Source organism: Nipponia nippon, unplaced genomic scaffold (assembly GCF_047370975.1).
Source record: "Nipponia nippon isolate SJK-2023a ecotype South Korea unplaced genomic scaffold, ASM4737097v1 scaffold_10, whole genome shotgun sequence".
Lineage (NCBI taxonomy): Eukaryota > Metazoa > Chordata > Aves > Pelecaniformes > Threskiornithidae > Nipponia > Nipponia nippon.
The window spans coordinates 19485046-19512250 of NW_028262291.1; the positions used below are offsets into that span (position 1 = coordinate 19485046).

The 27205-nt window shown below is 47.2% G+C and overlaps 1 protein-coding gene across 1 annotated transcript in view; it reads right to left on the reverse strand.

Moving 5' to 3' along the window:
- Nucleotides 1–27205, reverse strand: part of MUC2 (mucin 2, oligomeric mucus/gel-forming) — a 92421-nt gene that overhangs the window by 46059 nt on the left and 19157 nt on the right. Inside the window, exons 21-34 of the mRNA XM_087746666.1 lie at nucleotides 26870–26980; nucleotides 26412–26591; nucleotides 25134–25373; nucleotides 23011–23167; nucleotides 21556–21684; nucleotides 19501–19648; nucleotides 18578–18621; nucleotides 17824–18018; nucleotides 17433–17462; nucleotides 16580–17077; nucleotides 15423–15674; nucleotides 10570–11172; nucleotides 7898–8235; nucleotides 138–581 (exon numbers count right to left, since the gene is read on the reverse strand). Of these exons, the coding sequence (XP_087602792.1) occupies nucleotides 138–581; nucleotides 7898–8235; nucleotides 10570–11172; nucleotides 15423–15674; nucleotides 16580–17077; nucleotides 17433–17462; nucleotides 17824–18018; nucleotides 18578–18621; nucleotides 19501–19648; nucleotides 21556–21684; nucleotides 23011–23167; nucleotides 25134–25373; nucleotides 26412–26591; nucleotides 26870–26980 (3369 nt within the window). The remainder of the gene's footprint in view (nucleotides 1–137; nucleotides 582–7897; nucleotides 8236–10569; nucleotides 11173–15422; nucleotides 15675–16579; nucleotides 17078–17432; nucleotides 17463–17823; nucleotides 18019–18577; nucleotides 18622–19500; nucleotides 19649–21555; nucleotides 21685–23010; nucleotides 23168–25133; nucleotides 25374–26411; nucleotides 26592–26869; nucleotides 26981–27205) is intronic.

Below are 27205 nucleotides of genomic sequence, written 5' to 3' on the forward strand. Positions count from 1 at the left end.
GTAGTGAAAGATGTCCCTGCCCATAGCAGCGGGGTTGGACTCAATGATCTTTACAAAGGTCCCTTCCAAACCCAAACTATTCCATGATTCTATGATTTTTTTTGGAAATACACATCAACTGCACTCCCTCAGAGTACCAAACTGAAGACACACGTTAAGCTGCCAATAAACCTTGATTTCTCCCGTAGCAAGGCAACAAATGGCAACACAGCCAGAGAATTACTTATTGGTGTTGAAGACGGAGGCAGCGGCGTTGTGGTGGTTATTGTTGGTGTTGGGAACGTGCTTGCGGTAGTGGGGGTGGACGTTGATGTGCCAGGAACAGTCGTCGTTGTCCCCAGGGTGCTGCTGGTGGTGCTGCTGGGGGGCATTGTGGTGGTGGTGGTGGTGCTGGAAAGCTCCGATGGTGTTGGTGGGGCAGTGGTTGTCGATACGGGTGGAGAGGACACTGTGGTCGTTGCGGACGAAGTTGGGGCTGTTAGAAACAGCAGGGACAGAGAAAACAGACAAAGGTGCAAGTCACATGAGTGGGACACAATATGCATCGAACAGAAGTTACCCATTAGGCAGCTGCCACAAACCTATAGCGGTCAGCCCTCCCTTAGCACAGTAAAGGCCTATGTCACTAGGCCTTCCTTTGCGGCCCCGGAAAGCAGACTAGTTCCAAAGGAGTGCACAGACAGGGTCATGACAATCCTTTCCTAGCAAAGAGACTAGGGATGTTGCTGTAATGTGCTTCTCACTAAATCGGAAACACCTACCAACAGGTAAGACACGAGGAGGAGTAAGGCTCTGTGAGGCTTTCTGTCTCTGCCCCATTACTTAGAACACCTTGCTATCTCTGGCGTAAGAAGTGAGAGGGGAAGCTGTGGTCTGGGAAGGAAGCGTGCACAGGAATATGTTCCTGCCTGACGGTCATCTCATTTCCCCTTGGTGCAACGTCAGCCTGGTGAAGAGCTTCCCAGAGTACTAGTGGATCTCGGCAGCCAAAGACCACAGTGCACAGCAAGTGGCAGCCTGCAGAGTGAAACTCTTCCCCAAAGCCTGCCAGGGGAATCCTTCCTTCCTAGGTCTGTAACCACAGGCAAACATTAGCACTGACAGAGGGAAAGCAGGAGGAGAAAGGGAAGGAATTCTGCACAGCCCCACCCAGACAAGGCGGTACTCTAAATCAAGGCCTACTCTAATCTCGCGCAACGGGCCCTTCTGGGAATCTTCTCTCCAGCAGAAGGACAGAGCTCCAAACCAGCACAAGTAAGACTTCCTGCCAGCTCAGTATCTGCTGTGGAGATGACGCGCCTTTAGTAGTCGACAGCCCTTCATTTCTCCTGTGGCAAAGCATGAGCAGAGAGTGTTGGTCTGCTAAATACCTGGAGAGGCTGAAGTTACTGGGGCGGTGACTGATGGTGTGAGTTCGCTTGTGATGGCTGGGCTGGGTATGGGCGTGGCGGTAATTGCTGCTGGCTGCCTGGCTGTAGCGGTGATGGGAACTGTTGTGCTGGGGGTGGCTGAAGTGGCAGTTGGTGTTGGACTCGGTGTACTTGTAGAGAAACCAAACACCGGGAAGGGTCGTGACCACAAAGGAGGCAGGCACAGCACACACACTGCTGCCAAAACATCGGCTTGCTTCCCAGCAGCGCGTGGAAAGCTGGAGAGCAACGCTCACGGCAACGCTGGGAGAACCCGGCTGCCCAGAGCTTTGGTCCGTAGCAAGGGGCAACCCGCGGTCTGAAACCCTTCTCCAGACCCTGCCGGGGAAAACCTTCCTTCGAAGCTTCCTACAGCCAGAACTGCAGGTGAGTGGCAGCAACGGCCACAGAGTCAAAGCATGACAAGAAAGGCCGCACAACTGCGCCCAAACAGCGCCTGAAATGGCAGTGCCACAAAGCCAAGCCCCACTCCCATTGCACGCCATGGGTCCGGCTGAGTACGTTCCCTCCAGCTGAAGGGCGAGGTCCAACAGCAGCAAAAGCAAGACTTCCCGTCAGTTCGGCATCTGTCTAAAGCTGGGCAGAGGCACGAGGACGAAAAAGCTCCTAACGTTCCCGATGACAGTCAAAGGAATGGAATCGAGAACCAGAAACATGTCGTGCACTCCCCTTCCTAAACGGAGAGCGCAGTACAGGACCCACTCTACTCCGCTGTCGTGAGACCCCACCTGGAGTACTGCATCCAGCTCTGGGGTCCCCAGTACAAGACAGACGTGAACCAGTTTGAGCGGGTCCGGAGGAAGGCCACAGAAATGATCAGAGGGCTAGAACACCTCCCCTGGGAAGAGAGGCTGAGAGAGCTGGGGTTGTTCAGCCAGGAGAAGAGAAGGCTCCGGGAAGACCTTATTGCGGCCTTTCAATATATAAGGGGGGCCTAGAAGAAAGACAGAGAGAGACTTTCTACCAAGGCCTATCGTTACAGGACAAGGGGCAACGGCTTTAAACTGAAAGAGGGTAAGTTGGACATTGGACATAAGGAAGAAATGTTTTTTGATGAGGCTGGTGAGACACTGGAACAGCTTTCCCAGAGAAGGTGTGGATGCCCAAGCATTGGAAGCGTTCAAGGTCGGGCTGAATGGGGCTCTGAGCAACCTGACGTAGTGAAAGATGTCCCTGCCCATAGCAGCGGGGTTGGACTCAATGATCTTTACAAAGGTCCCTTCCAAACCCAAACTATTCCATGATTCTATGATTTTTTTGGAAATACACATCAACTGCACTCCCTCAGAGTACCAAACTGAAGACACACGTTAAGCTGCCAATAAACCTTGATTTCTCCCGTAGCAAGGCAACAAATGGCAACACAGCCAGAGAATTACTTATTGGTGTTGAAGACGGAGGCAGCGGCGTTGTGGTGGTTATTGTTGGTGTTGGGAACGTGCTTGCGGTAGTGGGGGTGGACGTTGATGTGCCAGGAACAGTCGTCGTTGTCCCCAGGGTGCTGCTGGTGGTGCTGCTGGGGGGCATTGTGGTGGTGGTGGTGGTGCTGGAAAGCTCCGATGGTGTTGGTGGGGCAGTGGTTGTCGATACGGGTGGAGAGGACACTGTGGTCGTTGCGGACGAAGTTGGGGCTGTTAGAAACAGCAGGGACAGAGAAAACAGACAAAGGTGCAAGTCACATGAGTGGGACACAATATGCATCGAACAGAAGTTACCCATTAGGCAGCTGCCACAAACCTATAGCGGTCAGCCCTCCCTTAGCACAGTAAAGGCCTATGTCACTAGGCCTTCCTTTGCGGCCCCGGAAAGCAGACTAGTTCCAAAGGAGTGCACAGACAGGGTCATGACAATCCTTTCCTAGCAAAGAGACTAGGGATGTTGCTGTAATGTGCTTCTCACTAAATCGGAAACACCTACCAACAGGTAAGACACGAGGAGGAGTAAGGCTCTGTGAGGCTTTCTGTCTCTGCCCCATTACTTAGAACACCTTGCTATCTCTGGCGTAAGAAGTGAGAGGGGAAGCTGTGGTCTGGGAAGGAAGCGTGCACAGGAATATGTTCCTGCCTGACGGTCATCTCATTTCCCCTTGGTGCAACGTCAGCCTGGTGAAGAGCTTCCCAGAGTACTAGTGGATCTCGGCAGCCAAAGACCACAGTGCACAGCAAGTGGCAGCCTGCAGAGTGAAACTCTTCCCCAAAGCCTGCCAGGGGAATCCTTCCTTCCTAGGTCTGTAACCACAGGCAAACATTAGCACTGACAGAGGGAAAGCAGGAGGAGAAAGGGAAGGAATTCTGCACAGCCCCACCCAGACAAGGCGGTACTCTAAATCAAGGCCTACTCTAATCTCGCGCAACGGGCCCTTCTGGGAATCTTCTCTCCAGCAGAAGGACAGAGCTCCAAACCAGCACAAGTAAGACTTCCTGCCAGCTCAGTATCTGCTGTGGAGATGACGCGCCTTTAGTAGTCGACAGCCCTTCATTTCTCCTGTGGCAAAGCATGAGCAGAGAGTGTTGGTCTGCTAAATACCTGGAGAGGCTGAAGTTACTGGGGCGGTGACTGATGGTGTGAGTTCGCTTGTGATGGCTGGGCTGGGTATGGGCGTGGCGGTAATTGCTGCTGGCTGCCTGGCTGTAGCGGTGATGGGAACTGTTGTGCTGGGGGTGGCTGAAGTGGCAGTTGGTGTTGGACTCGGTGTACTTGTAGAGAAACCAAACACCGGGAAGGGTCGTGACCACAAAGGAGGCAGGCACAGCACACACACTGCTGCCAAAACATCGGCTTGCTTCCCAGCAGCGCGTGGAAAGCTGGAGAGCAACGCTCACGGCAACGCTGGGAGAACCCGGCTGCCCAGAGCTTTGGTCCGTAGCAAGGGGCAACCCGCGGTCTGAAACCCTTCTCCAGACCCTGCCGGGGAAAACCTTCCTTCGAAGCTTCCTACAGCCAGAACTGCAGGTGAGTGGCAGCAACGGCCACAGAGTCAAAGCATGACAAGAAAGGCCGCACAACTGCGCCCAAACAGCGCCTGAAATGGCAGTGCCACAAAGCCAAGCCCCACTCCCATTGCACGCCATGGGTCCGGCTGAGTACGTTCCCTCCAGCTGAAGGGCGAGGTCCAACAGCAGCAAAAGCAAGACTTCCCGTCAGTTCAGCATCTGTCTAAAGCTGGGCAGAGGCACGAGGACGAAAAAGCTCCTAACGTTCCCGATGACAGTCAAAGGAATGGAATCGAGAACCAGAAACATGTCGTGCACTCCCCTTCCTAAACGGAGAGCGCAGTACAGGACCCACTCTACTCCGCTGTCGTGAGACCCCACCTGGAGTACTGCATCCAGCTCTGGGGTCCCCAGTACAAGACAGACGTGAACCAGTTTGAGCGGGTCCGGAGGAAGGCCACAGAAATGATCAGAGGGCTAGAACACCTCCCCTGGGAAGAGAGGCTGAGAGAGCTGGGGTTGTTCAGCCAGGAGAAGAGAAGGCTCCGGGAAGACCTTATTGCGGCCTTTCAATATATAAGGGGGGCCTAGAAGAAAGACAGAGAGAGACTTTCTACCAAGGCCTGTCGTTACAGGACAAGGGGCAACGGCTTTAAACTGAAAGAGGGTAAGTTGGACATTGGACATAAGGAAGAAATGTTTTTTGATGAGGCTGGTGAGACACTGGAACAGCTTTCCCAGAGAAGGTGTGGATGCCCAAGCATTGGAAGCGTTCAAGGTCGGGCTGAATGGGGCTCTGAGCAACCTGACGTAGTGAAAGATGTCCCTGCCCATAGCAGCGGGGTTGGACTCAATGATCTTTACAAAGGTCCCTTCCAAACCCAAACTATTCCATGATTCTATGATTTTTTTTGGAAATACACATCAACTGCACTCCCTCAGAGTACCAAACTGAAGACACACGTTAAGCTGCCAATAAACCTTGATTTCTCCCGTAGCAAGGCAACAAATGGCAACACAGCCAGAGAATTACTTATTGGTGTTGAAGACGGAGGCAGCGGCGTTGTGGTGGTTATTGTTGGTGTTGGGAACGTGCTTGCGGTAGTGGGGGTGGACGTTGATGTGCCAGGAACAGTCGTCGTTGTCCCCAGGGTGCTGCTGGTGGTGCTGCTGGGGGGCATTGTGGTGGTGGTGGTGGTGCTGGAAAGCTCCGATGGTGTTGGTGGGGCAGTGGTTGTCGATACGGGTGGAGAGGACACTGTGGTCGTTGCGGACGAAGTTGGGGCTGTTAGAAACAGCAGGGACAGAGAAAACAGACAAAGGTGCAAGTCACATGAGTGGGACACAATATGCATCGAACAGAAGTTACCCATTAGGCAGCTGCCACAAACCTATAGCGGTCAGCCCTCCCTTAGCACAGTAAAGGCCTATGTCACTAGGCCTTCCTTTGCGGCCCCGGAAAGCAGACTAGTTCCAAAGGAGTGCACAGACAGGGTCATGACAATCCTTTCCTAGCAAAGAGACTAGGGATGTTGCTGTAATGTGCTTCTCACTAAATCGGAAACACCTACCAACAGGTAAGACACGAGGAGGAGTAAGGCTCTGTGAGGCTTTCTGTCTCTGCCCCATTACTTAGAACACCTTGCTATCTCTGGCGTAAGAAGTGAGAGGGGAAGCTGTGGTCTGGGAAGGAAGCGTGCACAGGAATATGTTCCTGCCTGACGGTCATCTCATTTCCCCTTGGTGCAACGTCAGCCTGGTGAAGAGCTTCCCAGAGCACTAGTGGATCTCGGCAGCCAAAGACCACAGTGCACAGCAAGTGGCAGCCTGCAGAGTGAAACTCTTCCCCAAAGCCTGCCAGGGGAATCCTTCCTTCCTAGGTCTGTAACCACAGGCAAACATTAGCACTGACAGAGGGAAAGCAGGAGGAGAAAGGGAAGGAATTCTGCACAGCCCCACCCAGACAAGGCGGTACTCTAAATCAAGGCCTACTCTAATCTCGCGCAACGGGCCCTTCTGGGAATCTTCTCTCCAGCAGAAGGACAGAGCTCCAAACCAGCACAAGTAAGACTTCCTGCCAGCTCAGTATCTGCTGTGGAGATGACGCGCCTTTAGTAGTCGACAGCCCTTCATTTCTCCTGTGGCAAAGCATGAGCAGAGAGTGTTGGTCTGCTAAATACCTGGAGAGGCTGAAGTTACTGGGGCGGTGACTGATGGTGTGAGTTCGCTTGTGATGGCTGGGCTGGGTATGGGCGTGGCGGTAATTGCTGCTGGCTGCCTGGCTGTAGCGGTGATGGGAACTGTTGTGCTGGGGGTGGCTGAAGTGGCAGTTGGTGTTGGACTCGGTGTACTTGTAGAGAAACCAAACACCGGGAAGGGTCGTGACCACAAAGGAGGCAGGCACAGCACACACACTGCTGCCAAAACATCGGCTTGCTTCCCAGTAGCGCGTGGAAAGCTGGAGAGCAACGCTCACGGCAACGCTGGGAGAACCCGGCTGCCCAGAGCTTTGGTCCGTAGCAAGGGGCAACCCGCGGTCTGAAACCCTTCTCCAGACCCTGCCGGGGAAAACCTTCCTTCGAAGCTTCCTACAGCCAGAACTGCAGGTGAGTGGCAGCAACGGCCACAGAGTCAAAGCATGACAAGAAAGGCCGCACAACTGCGCCCAAACAGCGCCTGAAATGGCAGTGCCACAAAGCCAAGCCCCACTCCCACTGCACGCCATGGGTCCGGCTGAGTACGTTCCCTCCAGCTGAAGGGCGAGGTCCAACAGCAGCAAAAGCAAGACTTCCCGTCAGTTCGGCATCTGTCTAAAGCTGGGCAGAGGCACGAGGACGAAAAAGCTCCTAACGTTCCCGATGACAGTCAAAGGAATGGAATCGAGAACCAGAAACATGTCGTGCACTCCCCTTCCTAAACGGAGAGCGCAGTACAGGACCCACTCTACTCCGCTGTCGTGAGACCCCACCTGGAGTACTGCATCCAGCTCTGGGGTCCCCAGTACAAGACAGACGTGAACCAGTTTGAGCGGGTCTGGAGGAAGGCCACAGAAATGATCAGAGGGCTAGAACACCTCCCCTGGGAAGAGAGGCTGAGAGAGCTGGGGTTGTTCAGCCAGGAGAAGAGAAGGCTCCGGGAAGACCTTATTGCGGCCTTTCAATATATAAGGGGGGCCTAGAAGAAAGACAGAGAGAGACTTTCTACCAAGGCCTATCGTTACAGGACAAGGGGCAACGGCTTTAAACTGAAAGAGGGTAAGTTGGACATTGGACATAAGGAAGAAATGTTTTTTGATGAGGCTGGTGAGACACTGGAACAGCTTTCCCAGAGAAGGTGTGGATGCCCAAGCATTGGAAGCGTTCAAGGTCGGGCTGAATGGGGCTCTGAGCAACCTGACGTAGTGAAAGATGTCCCTGCCCATAGCAGCGGGGTTGGACTCAATGATCTTTACAAAGGTCCCTTCCAAACCCAAACTATTCCATGATTCTATGATTTTTTTTGGAAATACACATCAACTGCACTCCCTCAGAGTACCAAACCGAAGACACACGTTAAGCTGCCAATAAACCTTGATTTCTCCCGTAGCAAGGCAACAAATGGCAACACAGCCAGAGAATTACTTATTGGTGTTGAAGACGGAGGCAGCGGCGTTGTGGTGGTTATTGTTGGTGTTGGGAACGTGCTTGCGGTAGTGGGGGTGGACGTTGATGTGCCAGGAACAGTCGTCGTTGTCCCCAGGGTGCTGCTGGTGGTGCTGCTGGGGGGCATTGTGGTGGTGGTGGTGGTGCTGGAAAGCTCCGATGGTGTTGGTGGGGCAGTGGTTGTTGATACGGGCGGAGAGGACACTGTGGTCGTTGCGGACGAAGTTGGGGCTGTTAGAAACAGCAGGGACAGAGAAAACAGACAAAGGTGCAAGTCACATGAGTGGGACACAATATGCATCGAACAGAAGTTACCCATTAGGCAGCTGCCACAAACCTATAGCGGTCAGCCCTCCCTTAGCACAGTAAAGGCCTATGTCACTAGGCCTTCCTTTGCGGCCCCGGAAAGCAGACTAGTTCCAAAGGAGTGCACAGACAGGGTCATGACAATCCTTTCCTAGCAAAGAGACTAGGGATGTTGCTGTAATGTGCTTCTCACTAAATCGGAAACACCTACCAACAGGTAAGACACGAGGAGGAGTAAGGCTCTGTGAGGCTTTCTGTCTCTGCCCCATTACTTAGAACACCTTGCTATCTCTGGCGTAAGAAGTGAGAGGGGAAGCTGTGGTCTGGGAAGGAAGCGTGCACAGGAATATGTTCCTGCCTGACGGTCATCTCATTTCCCCTTGGTGCAACGTCAGCCTGGTGAAGAGCTTCCCAGAGCACTAGTGGATCTCGGCAGCCAAAGACCACAGTGCACAGCAAGTGGCAGCCTGCAGAGTGAAACTCTTCCCCAAAGCCTGCCAGGGGAATCCTTCCTTCCTAGGTCTGTAACCACAGGCAAACATTAGCACTGACAGAGGGAAAGCAGGAGGAGAAAGGGAAGGAATTCTGCACAGCCCCACCCAGACAAGGCGGTACTCTAAATCAAGGCCTACTCTAATCTCGCGCAACGGGCCCTTCTGGGAATCTTCTCTCCAGCAGAAGGACAGAGCTCCAAACCAGCACAAGTAAGACTTCCTGCCAGCTCAGTATCTGCTGTGGAGATGACGCGCCTTTAGTAGTCGACAGCCCTTCATTTCTCCTGTGGCAAAGCATGAGCAGAGAGTGTTGGTCTGCTAAATACCTGGAGAGGCTGAAGTTACTGGGGCGGTGACTGATGGTGTGAGTTCGCTTGTGATAGCTGGGCTGGGTATGGGCGTGGCGGTAATTGCTGCTGGCTGCCTGGCTGTAGCGGTGATGGGAACTGTTGTGCTGGGGGTGGCTGAAGTGGCAGTTGGTGTTGGACTCGGTGTACTTGTAGAGAAACCAAACACCGGGAAGGGTCGTGACCACAAAGGAGGCAGGCACAGCACACACACTGCTGCCAAAACATCGGCTTGCTTCCCAGCAGCGCGTGGAAAGCTGGAGAGCAACGCTCACGGCAACGCTGGGAGAACCCGGCTGCCCAGAGCTTTGGTCCGTAGCAAGGGGCAACCCGCGGTCTGAAACCCTTCTCCAGACCCTGCCGGGGAAAACCTTCCTTCGAAGCTTACTACAGCCAGAACTGCAGGTGAGTGGCAGCAACGGCCACAGAGTCAAAGCATGACAAGAAAGGCCGCACAACTGCGCCCAAACAGCGCCTGAAATGGCAGTGCCACAAAGCCAAGCCCCACTCCCACTGCACGCCATGGGTCCGGCTGAGTACGTTCCCTCCAGCTGAAGGGCGAGGTCCAACAGCAGCAAAAGCAAGACTTCCCGTCAGTTCGGCATCTGTCTAAGCTGGGCAGAGGCACGAGGACGAAAAAGCTCCTAACGTTCCCGATGACAGTCAAAGGAATGGAATCGACACGCAGAAACATGTCGTGCACTCGCCTGCCTAAACGGAGAGCGCAGTACACGACCCACTCTACCCCGCTGTCGTGAGACCCCACCTGGAGTACTGCATCCAGCTCTGGGGTCCCCAGTACAAGACAGACGTGAACCAGTTTGAGCGGGTCTGGAGGAAGGCCACAGAAATGATCAGAGGGCTAGAACACCTCCCCTGGGAAGAGAGGCTGAGAGAGCTGGGGTTGTTCAGCCAGGAGAAGAGAAGGCTCCGGGAAGACCTTATTGCGGCCTTTCAATATATAAGGGGGGCCTAGAAGAAAGACAGAGAGAGACTTTCTACCAAGGCCTATCGTTACAGGACAAGGGGCAACGGCTTTAAACTGAAAGAGGGTAAGTTGGACATTGGACATAAGGAAGAAATGTTTTTTGATGAGGCTGGTGAGACACTGGAACAGCTTTCCCAGAGAAGGTGTGGATGCCCAAGCATTGGAAGCGTTCAAGGTCGGGCTGAATGGGGCTCTGAGCAACCTGACGTAGTGAAAGATGTCCCTGCCCATAGCAGCGGGGTTGGACTCAATGATCTTTACAAAGGTCCCTTCCAAACCCAAACTATTCCATGATTCTATGATTTTTTTTGGAAATACACATCAACTGCACTCCCTCAGAGTACCAAACCGAAGACACACGTTAAGCTGCCAATAAACCTTGATTTCTCCCGTAGCAAGGCAACAAATGGCAACACAGCCAGAGAATTACTTATTGGTGTTGAAGACGGAGGCAGCGGCGTTGTGGTGGTTATTGTTGGTGTTGGGAACGTGCTTGCGGTAGCGGGGGTGGACGTTGATGTGCCAGGAACAGTCGTCGTTGTCCCCAGGGTGCTGCTGGTGGTGCTGCTGGGGGGCATTGTGGTGGTGGTGGTGGTGCTGGAAAGCTCCGATGGTGTTGGTGGGGCAGTGGTTGTTGATACGGGCGGAGAGGACACTGTGGTCGTTGTGGACGAAGCTGGGGCTGTCATGGTGCTCACCGTGGTACTTGTAATACACTCTGGTATGTTGGGGATGCAGCAGACACTGATCTCGTAATTCACGCAGACCGGCATCGGTATTATACCTCCTATGGTCTGATCTCTATTGTTACAGATGAGCCCTGTGTTAACATTGCATTCCACTTTCTGCCCTAAATCTGCAATGGGCCTGTCAGGGAATTTCTGTGCTCTGCATGAAATATTCTCAGCTTTTGCGCAGTCCCAGGAAGGGTTCTTCTTTTTAATATTCTCAAAGGTTTCGTAATCACCACTGTTTCTGTCAGAACTATTTGGGTAACTCACATCAATCCAGTCTGTCCAGATGCACTCACACCCTGGGGGAGAACAACAAGAGGAACAATCAGGAACAGCTGGAACAGAGACAACAAGCCGGGGCACCAGCATGCTCTCACGTGGTGCTATGAGCGTCCACTGCACACAAGGGTGCCCCTCGGACACTGCTACAACGGTCAGCCAACGCTGGCAACAACAAATCTCATTTCTAGTGGGCAGGCCTCCCCTTCTTGGTCTTACAAAGCACACAAGGGCCACATCAGGACACAGGCACTGGCAAGCGGTGTGTGTCTCCCCCTCGCAGCTAAGGCACATCTCTGTATTTGGCTTCTCGGGTGCAAAAAAATTCACATAAGGGCCACGCCTCAGGGGGAGCAGGACTAAGCAGAGACTACCGCCACTCACTCACATTATTTTGCCACTCACACCTCACTCTCTCCGGGAGAAACCAAACACAGGAAGGGTCGTGACCACAAAGGAGGCAGGCACAGCACACACACTGCTGCCAAAACATCGGCTTGCTTCCCAGCAGCGCGTGGAAAGCTGGAGAGCAACGCTCACGGCAATGCTGGGAGAACCCAGCTGCCCAGAGCTTTGGTCCGTAGCAACGGGCAACCCACGGTCTGAAACCCTTCTCCAGACCCTGCCGGGGAAAACCTTCCTTCGAAGCTTACTACAGCCAGAACTGCAGGTGAGTGGCAGCAACGGCCACAGAGTCAAAGCATGACAAGAAAGGCCGCACAACTGCGCCCAAACAGCGCCTGAAATGGCAGTGCCACAAAGCCAAGCCCCACTCCCATTGCACGCCATGGGTCCGGCTGAGTACGTTCCCTCCAGCTGAAGGGTGAGGTCCAACAGCAGCAAAAGCAAGACTTCCCGTCAGTTCGGCATCTGTCTAAGCTGGGCAGAGGCACGAGGACGAAAAAGCTCCTAACGTTCCCGATGACAGTCAAAGGAATGGAATCGAGAACCAGAAACATGTCGTGCACTCCCCTTCCTAAACGGAGAGCGCAGTACAGGACCCACTCTACTCCGCTGTCGTGAGACCCCACCTGGAGTATTGCATCCAGCTCTGGGGTCCCCAGTACAAGACAGACGTGAACCAGTTTGAGCGGGTCCGGAGGAAGGCCACAGAAATGATCAGAGGGCTAGAACACCTCCCCTGGGAAGAGAGGCTGAGAGAGCTGGGGTTGTTCAGCCAGGAGAAGAGAAGGCTCCGGGAAGACCTTATTGCGGCCTTTCAATATATAAGGGGGGCCTAGAAGAAAGACAGAGAGAGACTTTCTACCAAGGCCTGTCGTTACAGGACAAGGGGCAACGGCTTTAAACTGAAAGAGGGTAAGTTGGACATTGGACATAAGGAAGAAATGTTTTTTGATGAGGCTGGTGAGACACTGGAACAGCTTTCCCAGAGAAGGTGTGGATGCCCAAGCATTGGAAGCGTTCAAGGTCGGGCTGAATGGGGCTCTGAGCAACCTGACGTAGTGAAAGATGTCCCTGCCCATAGCAGCGGGGTTGGACTCAATGATCTTTACAAAGGTCCCTTCCAAACCCAAACTATTCCATGATTCTATGATTTTTTTTGGAAATACACATCAACTGCACTCCCTCAGAGTACCAAACTGAAGACACACGTTAAGCTGCCAATAAACCTTGATTTCTCCCGTAGCAAGGCAACAAATGGCAACACAGCCAGAGAATTACTTATTGGTGTTGAAGACGGAGGCAGCGGCGTTGTGGTGGTTATTGTTGGTGTTGGGAACGTGCTTGCGGTAGTGGGGGTGGACGTTGATGTGCCAGGAACAGTCGTCGTTGTCCCCAGGGTGCTGCTGGTGGTGCTGCTGGGGGGCATTGTGGTGGTGGTGGTGGTGCTGGAAAGCTCCGATGGTGTTGGTGGGGCAGTGGTTGTCGATACGGGTGGAGAGGACACTGTGGTCGTTGCGGACGAAGTTGGGGCTGTTAGAAACAGCAGGGACAGAGAAAACAGACAAAGGTGCAAGTCACATGAGTGGGACACAATATGCATCGAACAGAAGTTACCCATTAGGCAGCTGCCACAAACCTATAGCGGTCAGCCCTCCCTTAGCACAGTAAAGGCCTATGTCACTAGGCCTTCCTTTGCGGCCCCGGAAAGCAGACTAGTTCCAAAGGAGTGCACAGACAGGGTCATGACAATCCTTTCCTAGCAAAGAGACTAGGGATGTTGCTGTAATGTGCTTCTCACTAAATCGGAAACACCTACCAACAGGTAAGACACGAGGAGGAGTAAGGCTCTGTGAGGCTTTCTGTCTCTGCCCCATTACTTAGAACACCTTGCTATCTCTGGCGTAAGAAGTGAGAGGGGAAGCTGTGGTCTGGGAAGGAAGCGTGCACAGGAATATGTTCCTGCCTGACGGTCATCTCATTTCCCCTTGGTGCAACGTCAGCCTGGTGAAGAGCTTCCCAGAGTACTAGTGGATCTCGGCAGCCAAAGACCACAGTGCACAGCAAGTGGCAGCCTGCAGAGTGAAACTCTTCCCCAAAGCCTGCCAGGGGAATCCTTCCTTCCTAGGTCTGTAACCACAGGCAAACATTAGCACTGACAGAGGGAAAGCAGGAGGAGAAAGGGAAGGAATTCTGCACAGCCCCACCCAGACAAGGCGGTACTCTAAATCAAGGCCTACTCTAATCTCGCGCAACGGGCCCTTCTGGGAATCTTCTCTCCAGCAGAAGGACAGAGCTCCAAACCAGCACAAGTAAGACTTCCTGCCAGCTCAGTATCTGCTGTGGAGATGACGCGCCTTTAGTAGTCGACAGCCCTTCATTTCTCCTGTGGCAAAGCATGAGCAGAGAGTGTTGGTCTGCTAAATACCTGGAGAGGCTGAAGTTACTGGGGCGGTGACTGATGGTGTGAGTTCGCTTGTGATGGCTGGGCTGGGTATGGGCGTGGCGGTAATTGCTGCTGGCTGCCTGGCTGTAGCGGTGATGGGAACTGTTGTGCTGGGGGTGGCTGAAGTGGCAGTTGGTGTTGGACTCGGTGTACTTGTAGAGAAACCAAACACCGGGAAGGGTCGTGACCACAAAGGAGGCAGGCACAGCACACACACTGCTGCCAAAACATCGGCTTGCTTCCCAGCAGCGCGTGGAAAGCTGGAGAGCAACGCTCACGGCAACGCTGGGAGAACCCGGCTGCCCAGAGCTTTGGTCCGTAGCAAGGGGCAACCCGCGGTCTGAAACCCTTCTCCAGACCCTGCCGGGGAAAACCTTCCTTCGAAGCTTCCTACAGCCAGAACTGCAGGTGAGTGGCAGCAACGGCCACAGAGTCAAAGCATGACAAGAAAGGCCGCACAACTGCGCCCAAACAGCGCCTGAAATGGCAGTGCCACAAAGCCAAGCCCCACTCCCATTGCACGCCATGGGTCCGGCTGAGTACGTTCCCTCCAGCTGAAGGGCGAGGTCCAACAGCAGCAAAAGCAAGACTTCCCGTCAGTTCAGCATCTGTCTAAAGCTGGGCAGAGGCACGAGGACGAAAAAGCTCCTAACGTTCCCGATGACAGTCAAAGGAATGGAATCGAGAACCAGAAACATGTCGTGCACTCCCCTTCCTAAACGGAGAGCGCAGTACAGGACCCACTCTACTCCGCTGTCGTGAGACCCCACCTGGAGTACTGCATCCAGCTCTGGGGTCCCCAGTACAAGACAGACGTGAACCAGTTTGAGCGGGTCCGGAGGAAGGCCACAGAAATGATCAGAGGGCTAGAACACCTCCCCTGGGAAGAGAGGCTGAGAGAGCTGGGGTTGTTCAGCCAGGAGAAGAGAAGGCTCCGGGAAGACCTTATTGCGGCCTTTCAATATATAAGGGGGGCCTAGAAGAAAGACAGAGAGAGACTTTCTACCAAGGCCTGTCGTTACAGGACAAGGGGCAACGGCTTTAAACTGAAAGAGGGTAAGTTGGACATTGGACATAAGGAAGAAATGTTTTTTGATGAGGCTGGTGAGACACTGGAACAGCTTTCCCAGAGAAGGTGTGGATGCCCAAGCATTGGAAGCGTTCAAGGTCGGGCTGAATGGGGCTCTGAGCAACCTGACGTAGTGAAAGATGTCCCTGCCCATAGCAGCGGGGTTGGACTCAATGATCTTTACAAAGGTCCCTTCCAAACCCAAACTATTCCATGATTCTATGATTTTTTTTGGAAATACACATCAACTGCACTCCCTCAGAGTACCAAACTGAAGACACACGTTAAGCTGCCAATAAACCTTGATTTCTCCCGTAGCAAGGCAACAAATGGCAACACAGCCAGAGAATTACTTATTGGTGTTGAAGACGGAGGCAGCGGCGTTGTGGTGGTTATTGTTGGTGTTGGGAACGTGCTTGCGGTAGTGGGGGTGGACGTTGATGTGCCAGGAACAGTCGTCGTTGTCCCCAGGGTGCTGCTGGTGGTGCTGCTGGGGGGCATTGTGGTGGTGGTGGTGGTGCTGGAAAGCTCCGATGGTGTTGGTGGGGCAGTGGTTGTCGATACGGGTGGAGAGGACACTGTGGTCGTTGTGGACGAAGTTGGGGCTGTTAGAAACAGCAGGGACAGAGAAAACAGACAAAGGTGCAAGTCACATGAGTGGGACACAATATGCATCGAACAGAAGTTACCCATTAGGCAGCTGCCACAAACCTATAGCGGTCAGCCCTCCCTTAGCACAGTAAAGGCCTATGTCACTAGGCCTTCCTTTGCGGCCCCGGAAAGCAGACTAGTTCCAAAGGAGTGCACAGACAGGGTCATGACAATCCTTTCCTAGCAAAGAGACTAGGGATGTTGCTGTAATGTGCTTCTCACTAAATCGGAAACACCTACCAACAGGTAAGACACGAGGAGGAGTAAGGCTCTGTGAGGCTTTCTGTCTCTGCCCCATTACTTAGAACACCTTGCTGTCTCTGGCGTAAGAAGTGAGAGGGGAAGCTGTGGTCTGGGAAGGAAGCGTGCACAGGAATATGTTCCTGCCTGACGGTCATCTCATTTCCCCTTGGTGCAACGTCAGCCTGGTGAAGAGCTTCCCAGAGTACTAGTGGATCTCGGCAGCCAAAGACCACAGTGCACAGCAAGTGGCAGCCTGCAGAGTGAAACTCTTCCCCAAAGCCTGCCAGGGGAATCCTTCCTTCCTAGGTCTGTAACCACAGGCAAACATTAGCACTGACAGAGGGAAAGCAGGAGGAGAAAGGGAAGGAATTCTGCACAGCCCCACCCAGACAAGGCCTAAAATGACGGTACTCTAAATCAAGGCCTACTCTAATCTCGCGCAACGGGCCCTTCTGGGAATCTTCTCTCCAGCAGAAGGACAGAGCTCCAAACCAGCACAAGTAAGACTTCCTGCCAGCTCAGTATCTGCTGTGGAGATGACGCGCCTTTAGTAGTCGACAGCCCTTCATTTCTCCTGTGGCAAAGCATGAGCAGAGAGTGTTGGTCTGCTAAATACCTGGAGAGGCTGAAGTTACTGGGGCGGTGACTGATGGTGTGAGTTCGCTTGTGATGGCTGGGCTGGGTATGGGCGTGGTGGTAATTGTTGTTGGCTGCCTGGCTGTAGCGTTGGTGGGTACTGTTGTGCTGGTGGTGGTTGCAGTGGCAGTTGGTGTTGGGCTCATTGTACTTGTAGGCTCACAAGGAATTTCACTCCAGTCACAACAGTCTACCCTGATTTCATAATTATAGCAAAGTTGCCACATAGTTGCATCTTGATCCTCATTTTTACAGATTAGTCCATATGTAACATTACACTCTACTTTCTGGCCAAGTTCCTCTATGTTCACATTTGGATTATCTTTAGCCCTGCATTCAATTTTATCAGGTTTTTCACATATTTTGTCTCCATGTTCATTTTTTATTGCATCGTAGGTTTCATAGTCACCGCCATCTTCTTCAGGTTTACTAACATCAAACCACTCGGTCCAATTACAGATTAATCCAAAGCATGGAGCTGCAAGAAAAGACAGAGATTCAACATCTGCGCTTACATAGAACATTTGAGAAGATTAATTTTGTGTTCTGTTCCATTAAGGACTAGAGCAATGCATTGCAACTTGTCATTTTTCCAAAAGAGAAGAGCTCTAAAATTGGTTCTAGGTTTTTTTACAGGAAGATTTGCATCAAAATAAAATCACCGGCCTTTAAAGATCTTTCTTCTCTCTATACTTATCACATTTTTGCCATTTTAAAGAATTATTTCTTTTTCTTTTAAACAGATTTTTCTGTAGTGGCCGTCTTTAATTTATTCTTCCTTTAAATGTTCCTTTCAAATGTTTTAACAACTTCATTTTCTATGTAAAACTTACTTGTAGTTACTGGAGGGCTTGTAGTGATAACTGAAATAGAAAAAAAAGATTACTCCATTATCTGCAAGCTTTAGAAAAAAACATAATAGTAGTTTTAATATCTTAATTATATTTTTTTACTGAGACAATTTGTACTATCCCAGCAGGATGTTGAGATGCTGATGTGTTTTTCAGAATTAGGAAGGCATCCTGTACATTTATAGTTACAATTTCTTCCATGAGAAGTAAATCAACTCAAAATGTTAAAAATCTTTCTTAGTGTAGTGTGATAAAACTATTCTTAAGTATCGCTCTGTGTCAAGTATAAGCCCATATACTTGTACATTCTATTTTTAAAGTATTTTCCTTAAAGAAAATAATTTTTAGATGCACACCTCTGTTGAAGATTTACCTGTGGTAATAGTAGTGGTAGTAATGGAGGTTGAAATGGTTGTAGGAAAAGTGGATGTTGGACAAGGATAAGTACTTCCAACAACTATAGAACCATTTTCTGCACAAATGTATTCTATACATATGTTGCCATCCCGTATTTGTGCCACAATTTGACCCACTTGGTATCTTGTTCCATTGATGACACAAGGACACCCTGCAAGAAAGAGCTTTAGTGTGCAATTTTTCTACTACCAGGTAAGAGACAAAGGCAAAATACTCATGGACAAGTAAGCATTTACATGAGTCATGCAGGTTCCTTTCACACCTATACCTGGAGCTTAGCTCATCATGCTAATTTATCTTTACATTTAGAGGAACATTAAAACATATTTAATAAAGCCCTGCATAAAATGCTTGGAAGAACAGACTTACAAACCAGGTTTTAAAATGTTCTGAGAGAAATAACAACTGCAATTTATGCTCTGACACTTCTCTAATACTACATGTTCTGGGAGTGCAAACTCTTGTAGTGACATCCATTAGTTTGGATATGGGACATGGGAAAAAAGAATGAAGGGACATGAGAAAAAGGTTGAACAAGAAATACTAACAGCAAGGTTCAACAAAAGTGCTGCCCAGTTTTCTTTGGCCAAACTTTCACTTGCACTGGAAAGAATTATTCCAAATCAGTACTAAGTCTTTTGTAGAGACAGACGTAGCAGTTCTATGCATTTTTTTCTCTTTATTTGTAGAGAAACCCAAACGTTATTTACCTGGGATTGGTGTACACTCTATGGATCCTGAGGGGCCACAGATACTAAAAGCAAAATTTGAAAAAAATTAAAATGTTGCAGGTGTTTTATGGCACCTGCTAGCAGAGCCAACAGCATAGAAACATAGAAATTTGTCACTTGATCTTGTCTACTGGATATTTTTCTGGGTGTAGTATCTTCCGATATTGCGTATCATTATTTCATTCAAACTGAGTCATAATTTTCATTCTTTAAGTACAACATCTTAAAACAATCATGAACTCCTTTGTGTTGCAAGTTGCAACAGTGCAATAATAACAACTGTTTTTCAGAGCAGTGAACTTATAGCTAGATCAGTGGGTTTTTTGTCTCTGGTCACCATGTGGATTCATAGATGCCAGTGCTATTATTAGTAAGGCTCTAGGAATGAGCAGTTAGGACTCAACTATCTCGTTCAGGGCCAGTAGAGACCATTTAAGATTACAGTGATTTTGAAATCCCAGTTTTAAGTGAGAATGCAAGGCAGAGTTGCCCCTTTCTTCCCAAAGAGCCATGAGAATCAAAAGGTTGTTCTAGAGATGCACCCAGGTTTCATGCCATTATATCATTTATGACACTTTGAAGAGTATATTCAATGAATTTGCTAATGCACTTATTGTAACAACACTATCAACCTGAAATCTGGATTATTATGGGTTTGGAAAATTATGAATGAAAAGTTTAGAATCTATACGTATTGTAAGTGCAGCATTTTTTGAGTGTAAGTCTCAGCTGCAATAAACAGCATTGTTCCTCTGATTTGTATAGATACATGCTAGAATATACCAGCTCTTCAGTTAACATTGCATCTCTATTTGCTTGAGGGCCAGTAAAGTAAACGAGGGGCTCAGCATACATAAATTCTTTCCTGAATTACTGCAAATGTTTTTTGCATTTTTATATACCATTTTGTACAGTTCTCTTCTGTGGGTATTTCATCCCCAGGGACAACAGGAATTCCATTGATGTAACACCAACATTGATCTTCAGGCACACATTCCTTTGTCTCTTCATTATAAACAGGCTTGTCCTCAGGGCATCTAGGGTAGCAACCTGGTGAGGACAGGTAGAACAGTATCCAGGATGGAGAAAAAGTACAAAGAGTTAACTCAATGATAGAATACCTTCTGAAGGCAAATGATTCTCACTGAATGAAGCATAGTGAAAGAAATCGAAAATTTACAATTCAAGTTAATCCTTGGACAATTAGTCTTTCCAAAAGAATTAAATCAAACCATTCTCATTGATAATACTAGGGTAAAGAGGATTAAATAAGAGTTTAGTCATGAAAACTAGGGAAGTTGTTTTTTCCTAGTTCAAGATCTTGGAGAAACCACTAATTTATATTAATTTCTGTGGGCAGCTAGTAACTTTAAGACAAAGAAACATCCTGATTTTTCTACAGATATTGAAATGTGATCACTGTATCAATAATACTTTTGTGAAGAATATGGAAGTGGATTCATTAACAAACAGGTTTTTCACTACATTTATTGGAACAGTAGACCTTGTTTATGTGCCTTTAGTAGACCAAGTATCTCCACCCAAACAGATAATTTATCTGCACTTTTCCATACCCTTGGCCAGTGACCCCAACCCCACCTGCAAGAGATTAATCATCTCTCAATTCTCATTGCATTTTTGATGTAAATACACTTTTGAAAAATTATTGTGTCCTGCTTCCAAATAAATTCTCATAAAATCCAATTCTTAATTACATTAAGTCGTCTTTATACTGTACTGGAGTTCTAAATAGCCTATAAACTGAACGACCATGTAATTAACTGGTACTTAAAAGTCACTTCACACTGCCAGACTGTACTAAAGATGTTCTAACAAAAGTAAGTGTGCTCTATATTTCCACTGAAGATAAAAAACAAAAATAATTTAGAAAGATAATTGGATATATAATAATCTCCCTTCTGACACTTTCCAAATCTTTCTAATAGTCTAAGACAATCTATTTCAAAACATAGAGTTAACTTTTTTTTTATATTTTGGTTAGGTTTTTTGGGGTTTTTTTTGTTTTGTTGCCAGCAGTTCAAGGATTAAAATAGCAAAGTCAAACTCTGGACAGGTCTTTCCAGTCCCTAAACTGGAGGTAACTGCTTCCCATCCAAACCAAAAAGACACTGTGGCCAAAAACATGGCTGTTTTTTCCAGCTTTATCATGTGGTAAAACAGAAGATATTTGTAAAGTCAGTCACATTCTTGGATCATTGCAGTCCCCATAACATGAAATTCCTTTTCAGTTATCAAGCACAAGGACTTTCACCTACTAATATCATATCTCTACATATTTTGAGGGGTTCAATGGGATTTAAATGTCTTGTGCATCCTCTAAATGAGATGCAATGCAGAATAACCTGTTTTAGCCTCATATCTTGGCCTTAAAGCCTAAACAAAACTACAAATGAAATACACTAAAAATGGAGGTGGCCCCAAGTAACCCTCTGTCAACATTTTGTGGTCTCTGTTAAGAATCCAATATACAGCAGCATCAGTATGTCTGATATCAAAGATATTTTCCATTGTAAAAATAGGAGGATGCTGCACATTAATCTAATAAAGTCAAGATCAATCTGATGCATAAAGAATAATAAGGTTAAAAACCCCCAGTTGTCAGTAAGTCGCTTCTTTGCCATGTAAAAGGTTTTCCTTCTCTTGAAATGCCCTTAGAATGGGATGTAAAATAACAATGGTATAATAATCTTGCATGCTTCAGGATATTATCCAAGCAGAGACCCAGTTTTATGGCTGACAGCAATGTAACTATCACCCACTGATGTTAATAAATAATAAATTACATTATAGGAAACATTCATGTAAGACTGGAGACAAATTCAGCATAACAGATTTAGGAACATCTTGCCAAGCTGACTGACTATTCCATATTCATTAAATGATACCTGGGCAAAGTTATATGAAATAAAACACAAAAATCGCAAGGGATTTATTACCTTCCAGGTATGGTACTGAAAAGTTGGTGCTGACATTATTGATCATCCTGCAGGTCATGATATTACTGCCACAAGGCTCATAGTGCCACTCACACTCATTACGAGGGTTGTAGTAGTCACAAAATATTGCTGATGAGAAAAAAAAGAGAAGCTCATTAAAAACATGGGTGCCAGAATGCAGCTCTGATCAGGTCTTTAAAGGTACAAGCTAAATGAATCTACATGTTAAGCCAGCAAAATTTCTCTTGAGGTATAGGACCTGGACTTCCTTCTACTATACTTAAACATAGAGTACATCAAAATTTGGGGTCAAAACTCTGGGGCCCAAGATTTTCATATTAAACATTCAAGCCACAGGGTGAAAATGTTTGATTCAAATCACAAAAAAAAAAAAAAAAAAAAAAGAATTGGTGTTAATTTTAATTTCAAATTAAGGGTAAATTTCTGAGAGCATTTTTCTTCCCTAGTTACTAGCAAACTCCTAAAAACTCTTGCAGTATATTCAAAATAGTTCTACCTTGCTGTATCACATGGATTGAGAGTCACCTCCAGCAAGTCAACAGCAAGCATATGAGACATAATGGATGAAACTTAAGACAAAATTCAGCTTAGATGACTATGGACAGAGGAAGGCACTTTTATAAATTCATATATCAGAGCTGACTGAAACTTGTAACTTCTGTTTCACTGACTTCTTACACTTAAAAACTACAACTAGCCTTAATTCCAAATCAGAATGAATTTTTAAAATTAAAAAATTTTACATTTCTGCCACTTAGAATCTCAACATTCTGTTTTGAGCACTTTTTTGGGGAAATATGAATTTAAATATTATTTTACATTATTTTTTGACGTACTGGTATGAGCATTAGCACCACTAATGGACACTGCTTAATATAGTCAATACTGATTAGGTTCATCTGCACAGGAGTACTTCTATATACTTTTGCTAAAATCAAATTCTGAATAATTTGAAAAAACAAGATAACAGGAGCTGCAGTTCATCAATTATTATGCAAAATGGAAGGATGACTTGAAATATAGCTTTAATTTAAAAAAGAGAGAGAAAAGAAAAGAGAAGGAAAGAGAAAAGAAAGAAGAAGAGAAGGGAAAGAGGGGAAGGGGGGAAGGGGGGAAGGAAGGAAGGGGGAAAGGGGAAAAGGGGGAAAGGGGGAAGGGGGGAAAGGGAAGGGAAAGGGAAGGGGAAAAGAGAGAGAGAAAGAAAGAAAGAGAAAGAGAGAGAAAGAGAAAGAAGGAAGAGGACGAGGACAGCCAGGCTGAATAAAAGATAATTGAAATATACAAAATTACTAGTTCTGTTTGTTCCCTGAAATGCTGCAAAAATAAATTGCATTGCAAAGCCAGCACAACATTGCAGTGATAGTATTAATGATCTATTTGATAGGCTTTCTGACAGCAGCCAGAAAGATACAGTTGTGTTTAACTGTTACTCACGGCATATATCAGGAGTTCTCCAGAAAACACAGGCCTGAGCCTTGGTACATTCTTCAGCATATGCAGCAACTGCAGAACAGAAGCACTCACAATCTCCACCACTGTCACAAGAGCAGGCATCATGAACGCAAGCTTCATAGAAAGGAATTGGGTCCACCTATTGGGGAAAGAAATGATGCCCCCGTTCATCTCCAAATTAGTTTTCAAACTAGTAAGCTTGAGATATCTCTTGAGGTACGGGAATTGAGCTAGGCAGGAATGAGACTGTTTCTAAGAATTACCAAATCACAAGCAAACATTATAGGCTTGAAGCTGCTTAATGTATTTTGGACAATAATAGACTTAAAGTAATATAGCATGATCATAATTTGCTATGATTGAAAAAATAAAAGAAGAGTCCTTGACACTACCCACATTTTCTAACAGAGTTCCATTTTACTGCTCTCAAAACCAAGTTGGATTGATGCCAATGAAGTCTTATCTTCCAGCAAGCTTTGCCAACCAAGTGGTAAGCAATATCAGAAAGGCTGCACTTCATAGCAAATATGAAGCGGAGAATTTTGTGCTTGCCAGTTTTTGGAGTTTATCCAATGACACATTAGCAAAACATTTTTACTTTTTTGCTTTGCGAGAAACTTAGACTGGATTTTAGCTGCTGAAGGAATCAACATAGAAACACATATTGAACAACCCCATGCAATGCCATAGGCTTGGGGAAGAGTGTCCGGAAAGCTGCCCAGTGGTAAAGGACCTGGGTGTGTTGGTTGACAGCTGGCTGAATATGAGCCAGCAGTGTGCCCAGGTGGCCAAGAAGGCCAATAGCATCCTGGCTTGTATCAGAAACAGTGTGGCCAGCAGGACTAGGGAAGTGATCGTCCCCCTGTACTCGGCACTGGTGAGGGTGCACCTCGAATACCATGTTCAGTTTTGGGCCTCTCACTACAAGAAGGACATTGAGGTGCTGGAGCATGTCCAAAGAAGAGCAACAAAGCTGGTGAAGGGTCTAGAGAACAAGTCTTACGAGGAGCAGCTGAGGGAGCTGGGGTTGGTTAGTTTGGAGAAGAGGAGGCTCAGGGGAGACCTTATCACTCTCTACAGCTACCTGAAAGGAGGGTGTAACGAGGGGGGGGTCGGTCTCTTCTCCCCAGTAACAAGCAATAGGACAAGAGGAAATGGCCTCAAGTTGGCCAGGGGAGGTTTAGATTGGATATTAGGAAAAATTTCTTCACTGAAAGGGTTATCAAGCACTGGAACAGGCTGCCCAGGGAAGTGGTTGAGTCTCCCTCCCTGGAGGTATTCAAAAGACGAGTAGATGTGGTGCTTAGGGACATGGTTTAGCGGTGGACTTGGCAGTGCTAGGTTAACGGTTGGACTTGATGATCTTAAGAGTCTTCTCCAACCTAAATTATTCTATGATTCTATCATTCTAAGTTAATTAAATTAATAATTTTTTGTGACTTTTCCACTGTGAGTTAAGAACAAACTGTTGTTAATATTACCATATTTCAGGAAAGAGACAAGAAATAGGAGTGCTCTCTGTGCACTGTGCTCTGGAAGCTGTGGGCCTGACATAGTGTGTGCTATGACAGTTTGAAGGCACAGTACTAGCAGCTAAGCCTGGCCAAACTGCACAATGTCAGTGGTTTCCAAGAAGATCCCTTCTGTGGATTGAATATTACAAGGAGCAGTGGTCTCTTCAACAGCCACCTTTCAAGTATAGTATGCATTTCTGTCAGAAGATGAGTCTGATGATTGCAAGGCCTTTCAGGACTTATAGTATTGTCAGTCTCTCAACAAGAGATGGTGCAACTGCAGCACACACAGACCTATTCAGGCTAGATTTATGAAGCTAGCCTGCACAGCAGTATCAGTGAAACTGTGGTGATGAATACGGCTTGTTACAGCCGAGGCCAGCACCACTACTGACACAGTCCCGTTTCCACAGATACTCAAACTTCTTTGACTAAGGCTAGCTGAAATGTGCTGAAACCTGTAGGTGTACTGAAGACTTAATTGAAGATCACTCTATTTAACCATCTCTTCATTCATTTCTGATGATCTCTCTACTTCTACAGTAACAGAAATGCGCTGTTTTCTCCCATCACTTACTGCCCTCTACAAACCTTGGAGTGACAAATTTTGAAGACTTCACTCCGGATGATGCTGCATTCTTTCTCTGCCCAGGACTTCCGATGTGGTTTCACATCACAGGGCTTAATCTCTTGTGTGATGTCTGGGCACATGGAAGACTGTTTCCAGGAATTCCCAAACTTCAGCGCATTAGTTTCCTGCAGCCCACTCCTTGTTGTAAAGTCATTGTTAGACTTGTCATCAAAGTTGCCACACAGACCACACACTTTGCCCTGGAACAGAAAATTAACATATCCACAGCTTTTAAACATACCACGGAAGTGAGAAACAGACTCTTGTAAAGTAAGAGCAAAACATTGACATTAAAAAGGACAACTGACTCTCTGTGTAAATGACGTATTTTCATCTTTACTTCCAAATCATTTGTACAGAAATTAAACCTTTATTTGTCTGTGTACTCAGCCAACTATTGAGCTGCCATGTCTTCCCTCCTCGAAACCAATTATATCTAGTGCATTTCCATGTCTCTGTGGCAGCCCTTCATCCAACTTATAACACTGGGCTAAGCCTCTTTTTCAGATGAGAAGAATTTTTTTATTTTCCATTCTTCTCAATTTATCATAACTCAGCTATTAATATAAGCCTGAAGGAATTTCATTCTGCTCAAAACTGTTTTTATTAAAAGCTTCTAACATAATGAGCACCACTTCTTCATCCATGGGAAAAAAAAAAAAAGACAGGGATTCATTTTTCCCAAAAGAAATCATTTAGCAGCTTACCCACAACAGTGAATTTTTGGTAGTGCTATTTAAGGTACATCAGCCCCCCAGGCAACAGTATGTCCCTGTTTATACAACCCCACATGTCCTCATTCAGCCCAGTGAATTCAGTACTCTGTAATTCAGCATGCTGATTTTCGGAAATCAGAACCATCTCCATATGTTGCATAGGGAGTTTGGTTTCAACTCAGGGCTGAGATTCCATGCAGGTTTCCAAGTGCATGTACAGTCAGTTCGCATCCCCTAAATGACTTTGGATGCTTGGATCTTACTATTCACAAACTCAGAACACCTTGGACATTTAGCTTTATTGCAATCATATGCTATGCATCCTCTGCCGTGCATTGTGATGGACTGTAAGGAACTCCAGTAGCACCTCTGCAATCTGTGACAGTAATAATGCAAGCTAATCATCAATGTGCAGAGGATATAGGAATTAAACACGTAGTCAGAATAAAAGAACATTTATGTTTTCTTATCTCATTTATCTATTCATAGTGCTACTTCAGAAAAAGACAGACAGGTCCTAACTTTATAATCAGGGCTCAGCTTGATGAAAAGAGTAGTCTTCTTATCCCAGATAAGCATCACACCATTGCTAGCCTCAATAACGAGGTAGAGGCCTACTGTCCTGTTCCAATAATGCACATCATCACCAATATCTCGCTGAATTTCTTTATAATCTTTGTTCTCCAATTTCAGTTCAGTTTTCTGAAAGATAAAAAGAGAAATATTATAACACTAACTTTTATGATGACATAAAATAGTAGACATTTGTAATAATACAGCTTTCCAAGATGACAGAAAGTGGTGCAGCACCTTTGTTTGAGAAAGGTTTCAGTACCTGAGAAACTACAACTTTACAGATTAATTTGATAGAGCCTCTAACCTTTACTTGTTATAGCTGCTTTTAGGGATGTGGCTTTGGAGCGTTACTTTTTTTAAAATACTTGAATACTGATATATACTCACTGAGTATCACTACTCACCCCTAGAAACATTTTAATAGCTTTTGAGCAGGTGACTCCTGTAGTTCCACAAGGGACATTCTCTGTGATGATACTGAATGAACCGCTGGAATTTTTGTCACCACAAAAATCCTATTGAAAAAGGAAAAAATTAGCACAATAAAATTAGGTAGAATATTTAATTTTTAGTTCAATCTCATAATAATTACAACCATTTAAATCTCCACAATGTGTAAATCGTTACTGCTGCTTCATATGTGAAACCCTACATACATATATTTTTACAGACGCACGAACATACACATATACATCTCTGCATACATATAAACAGTTAATACAATCTCATGTGTGGCAAAA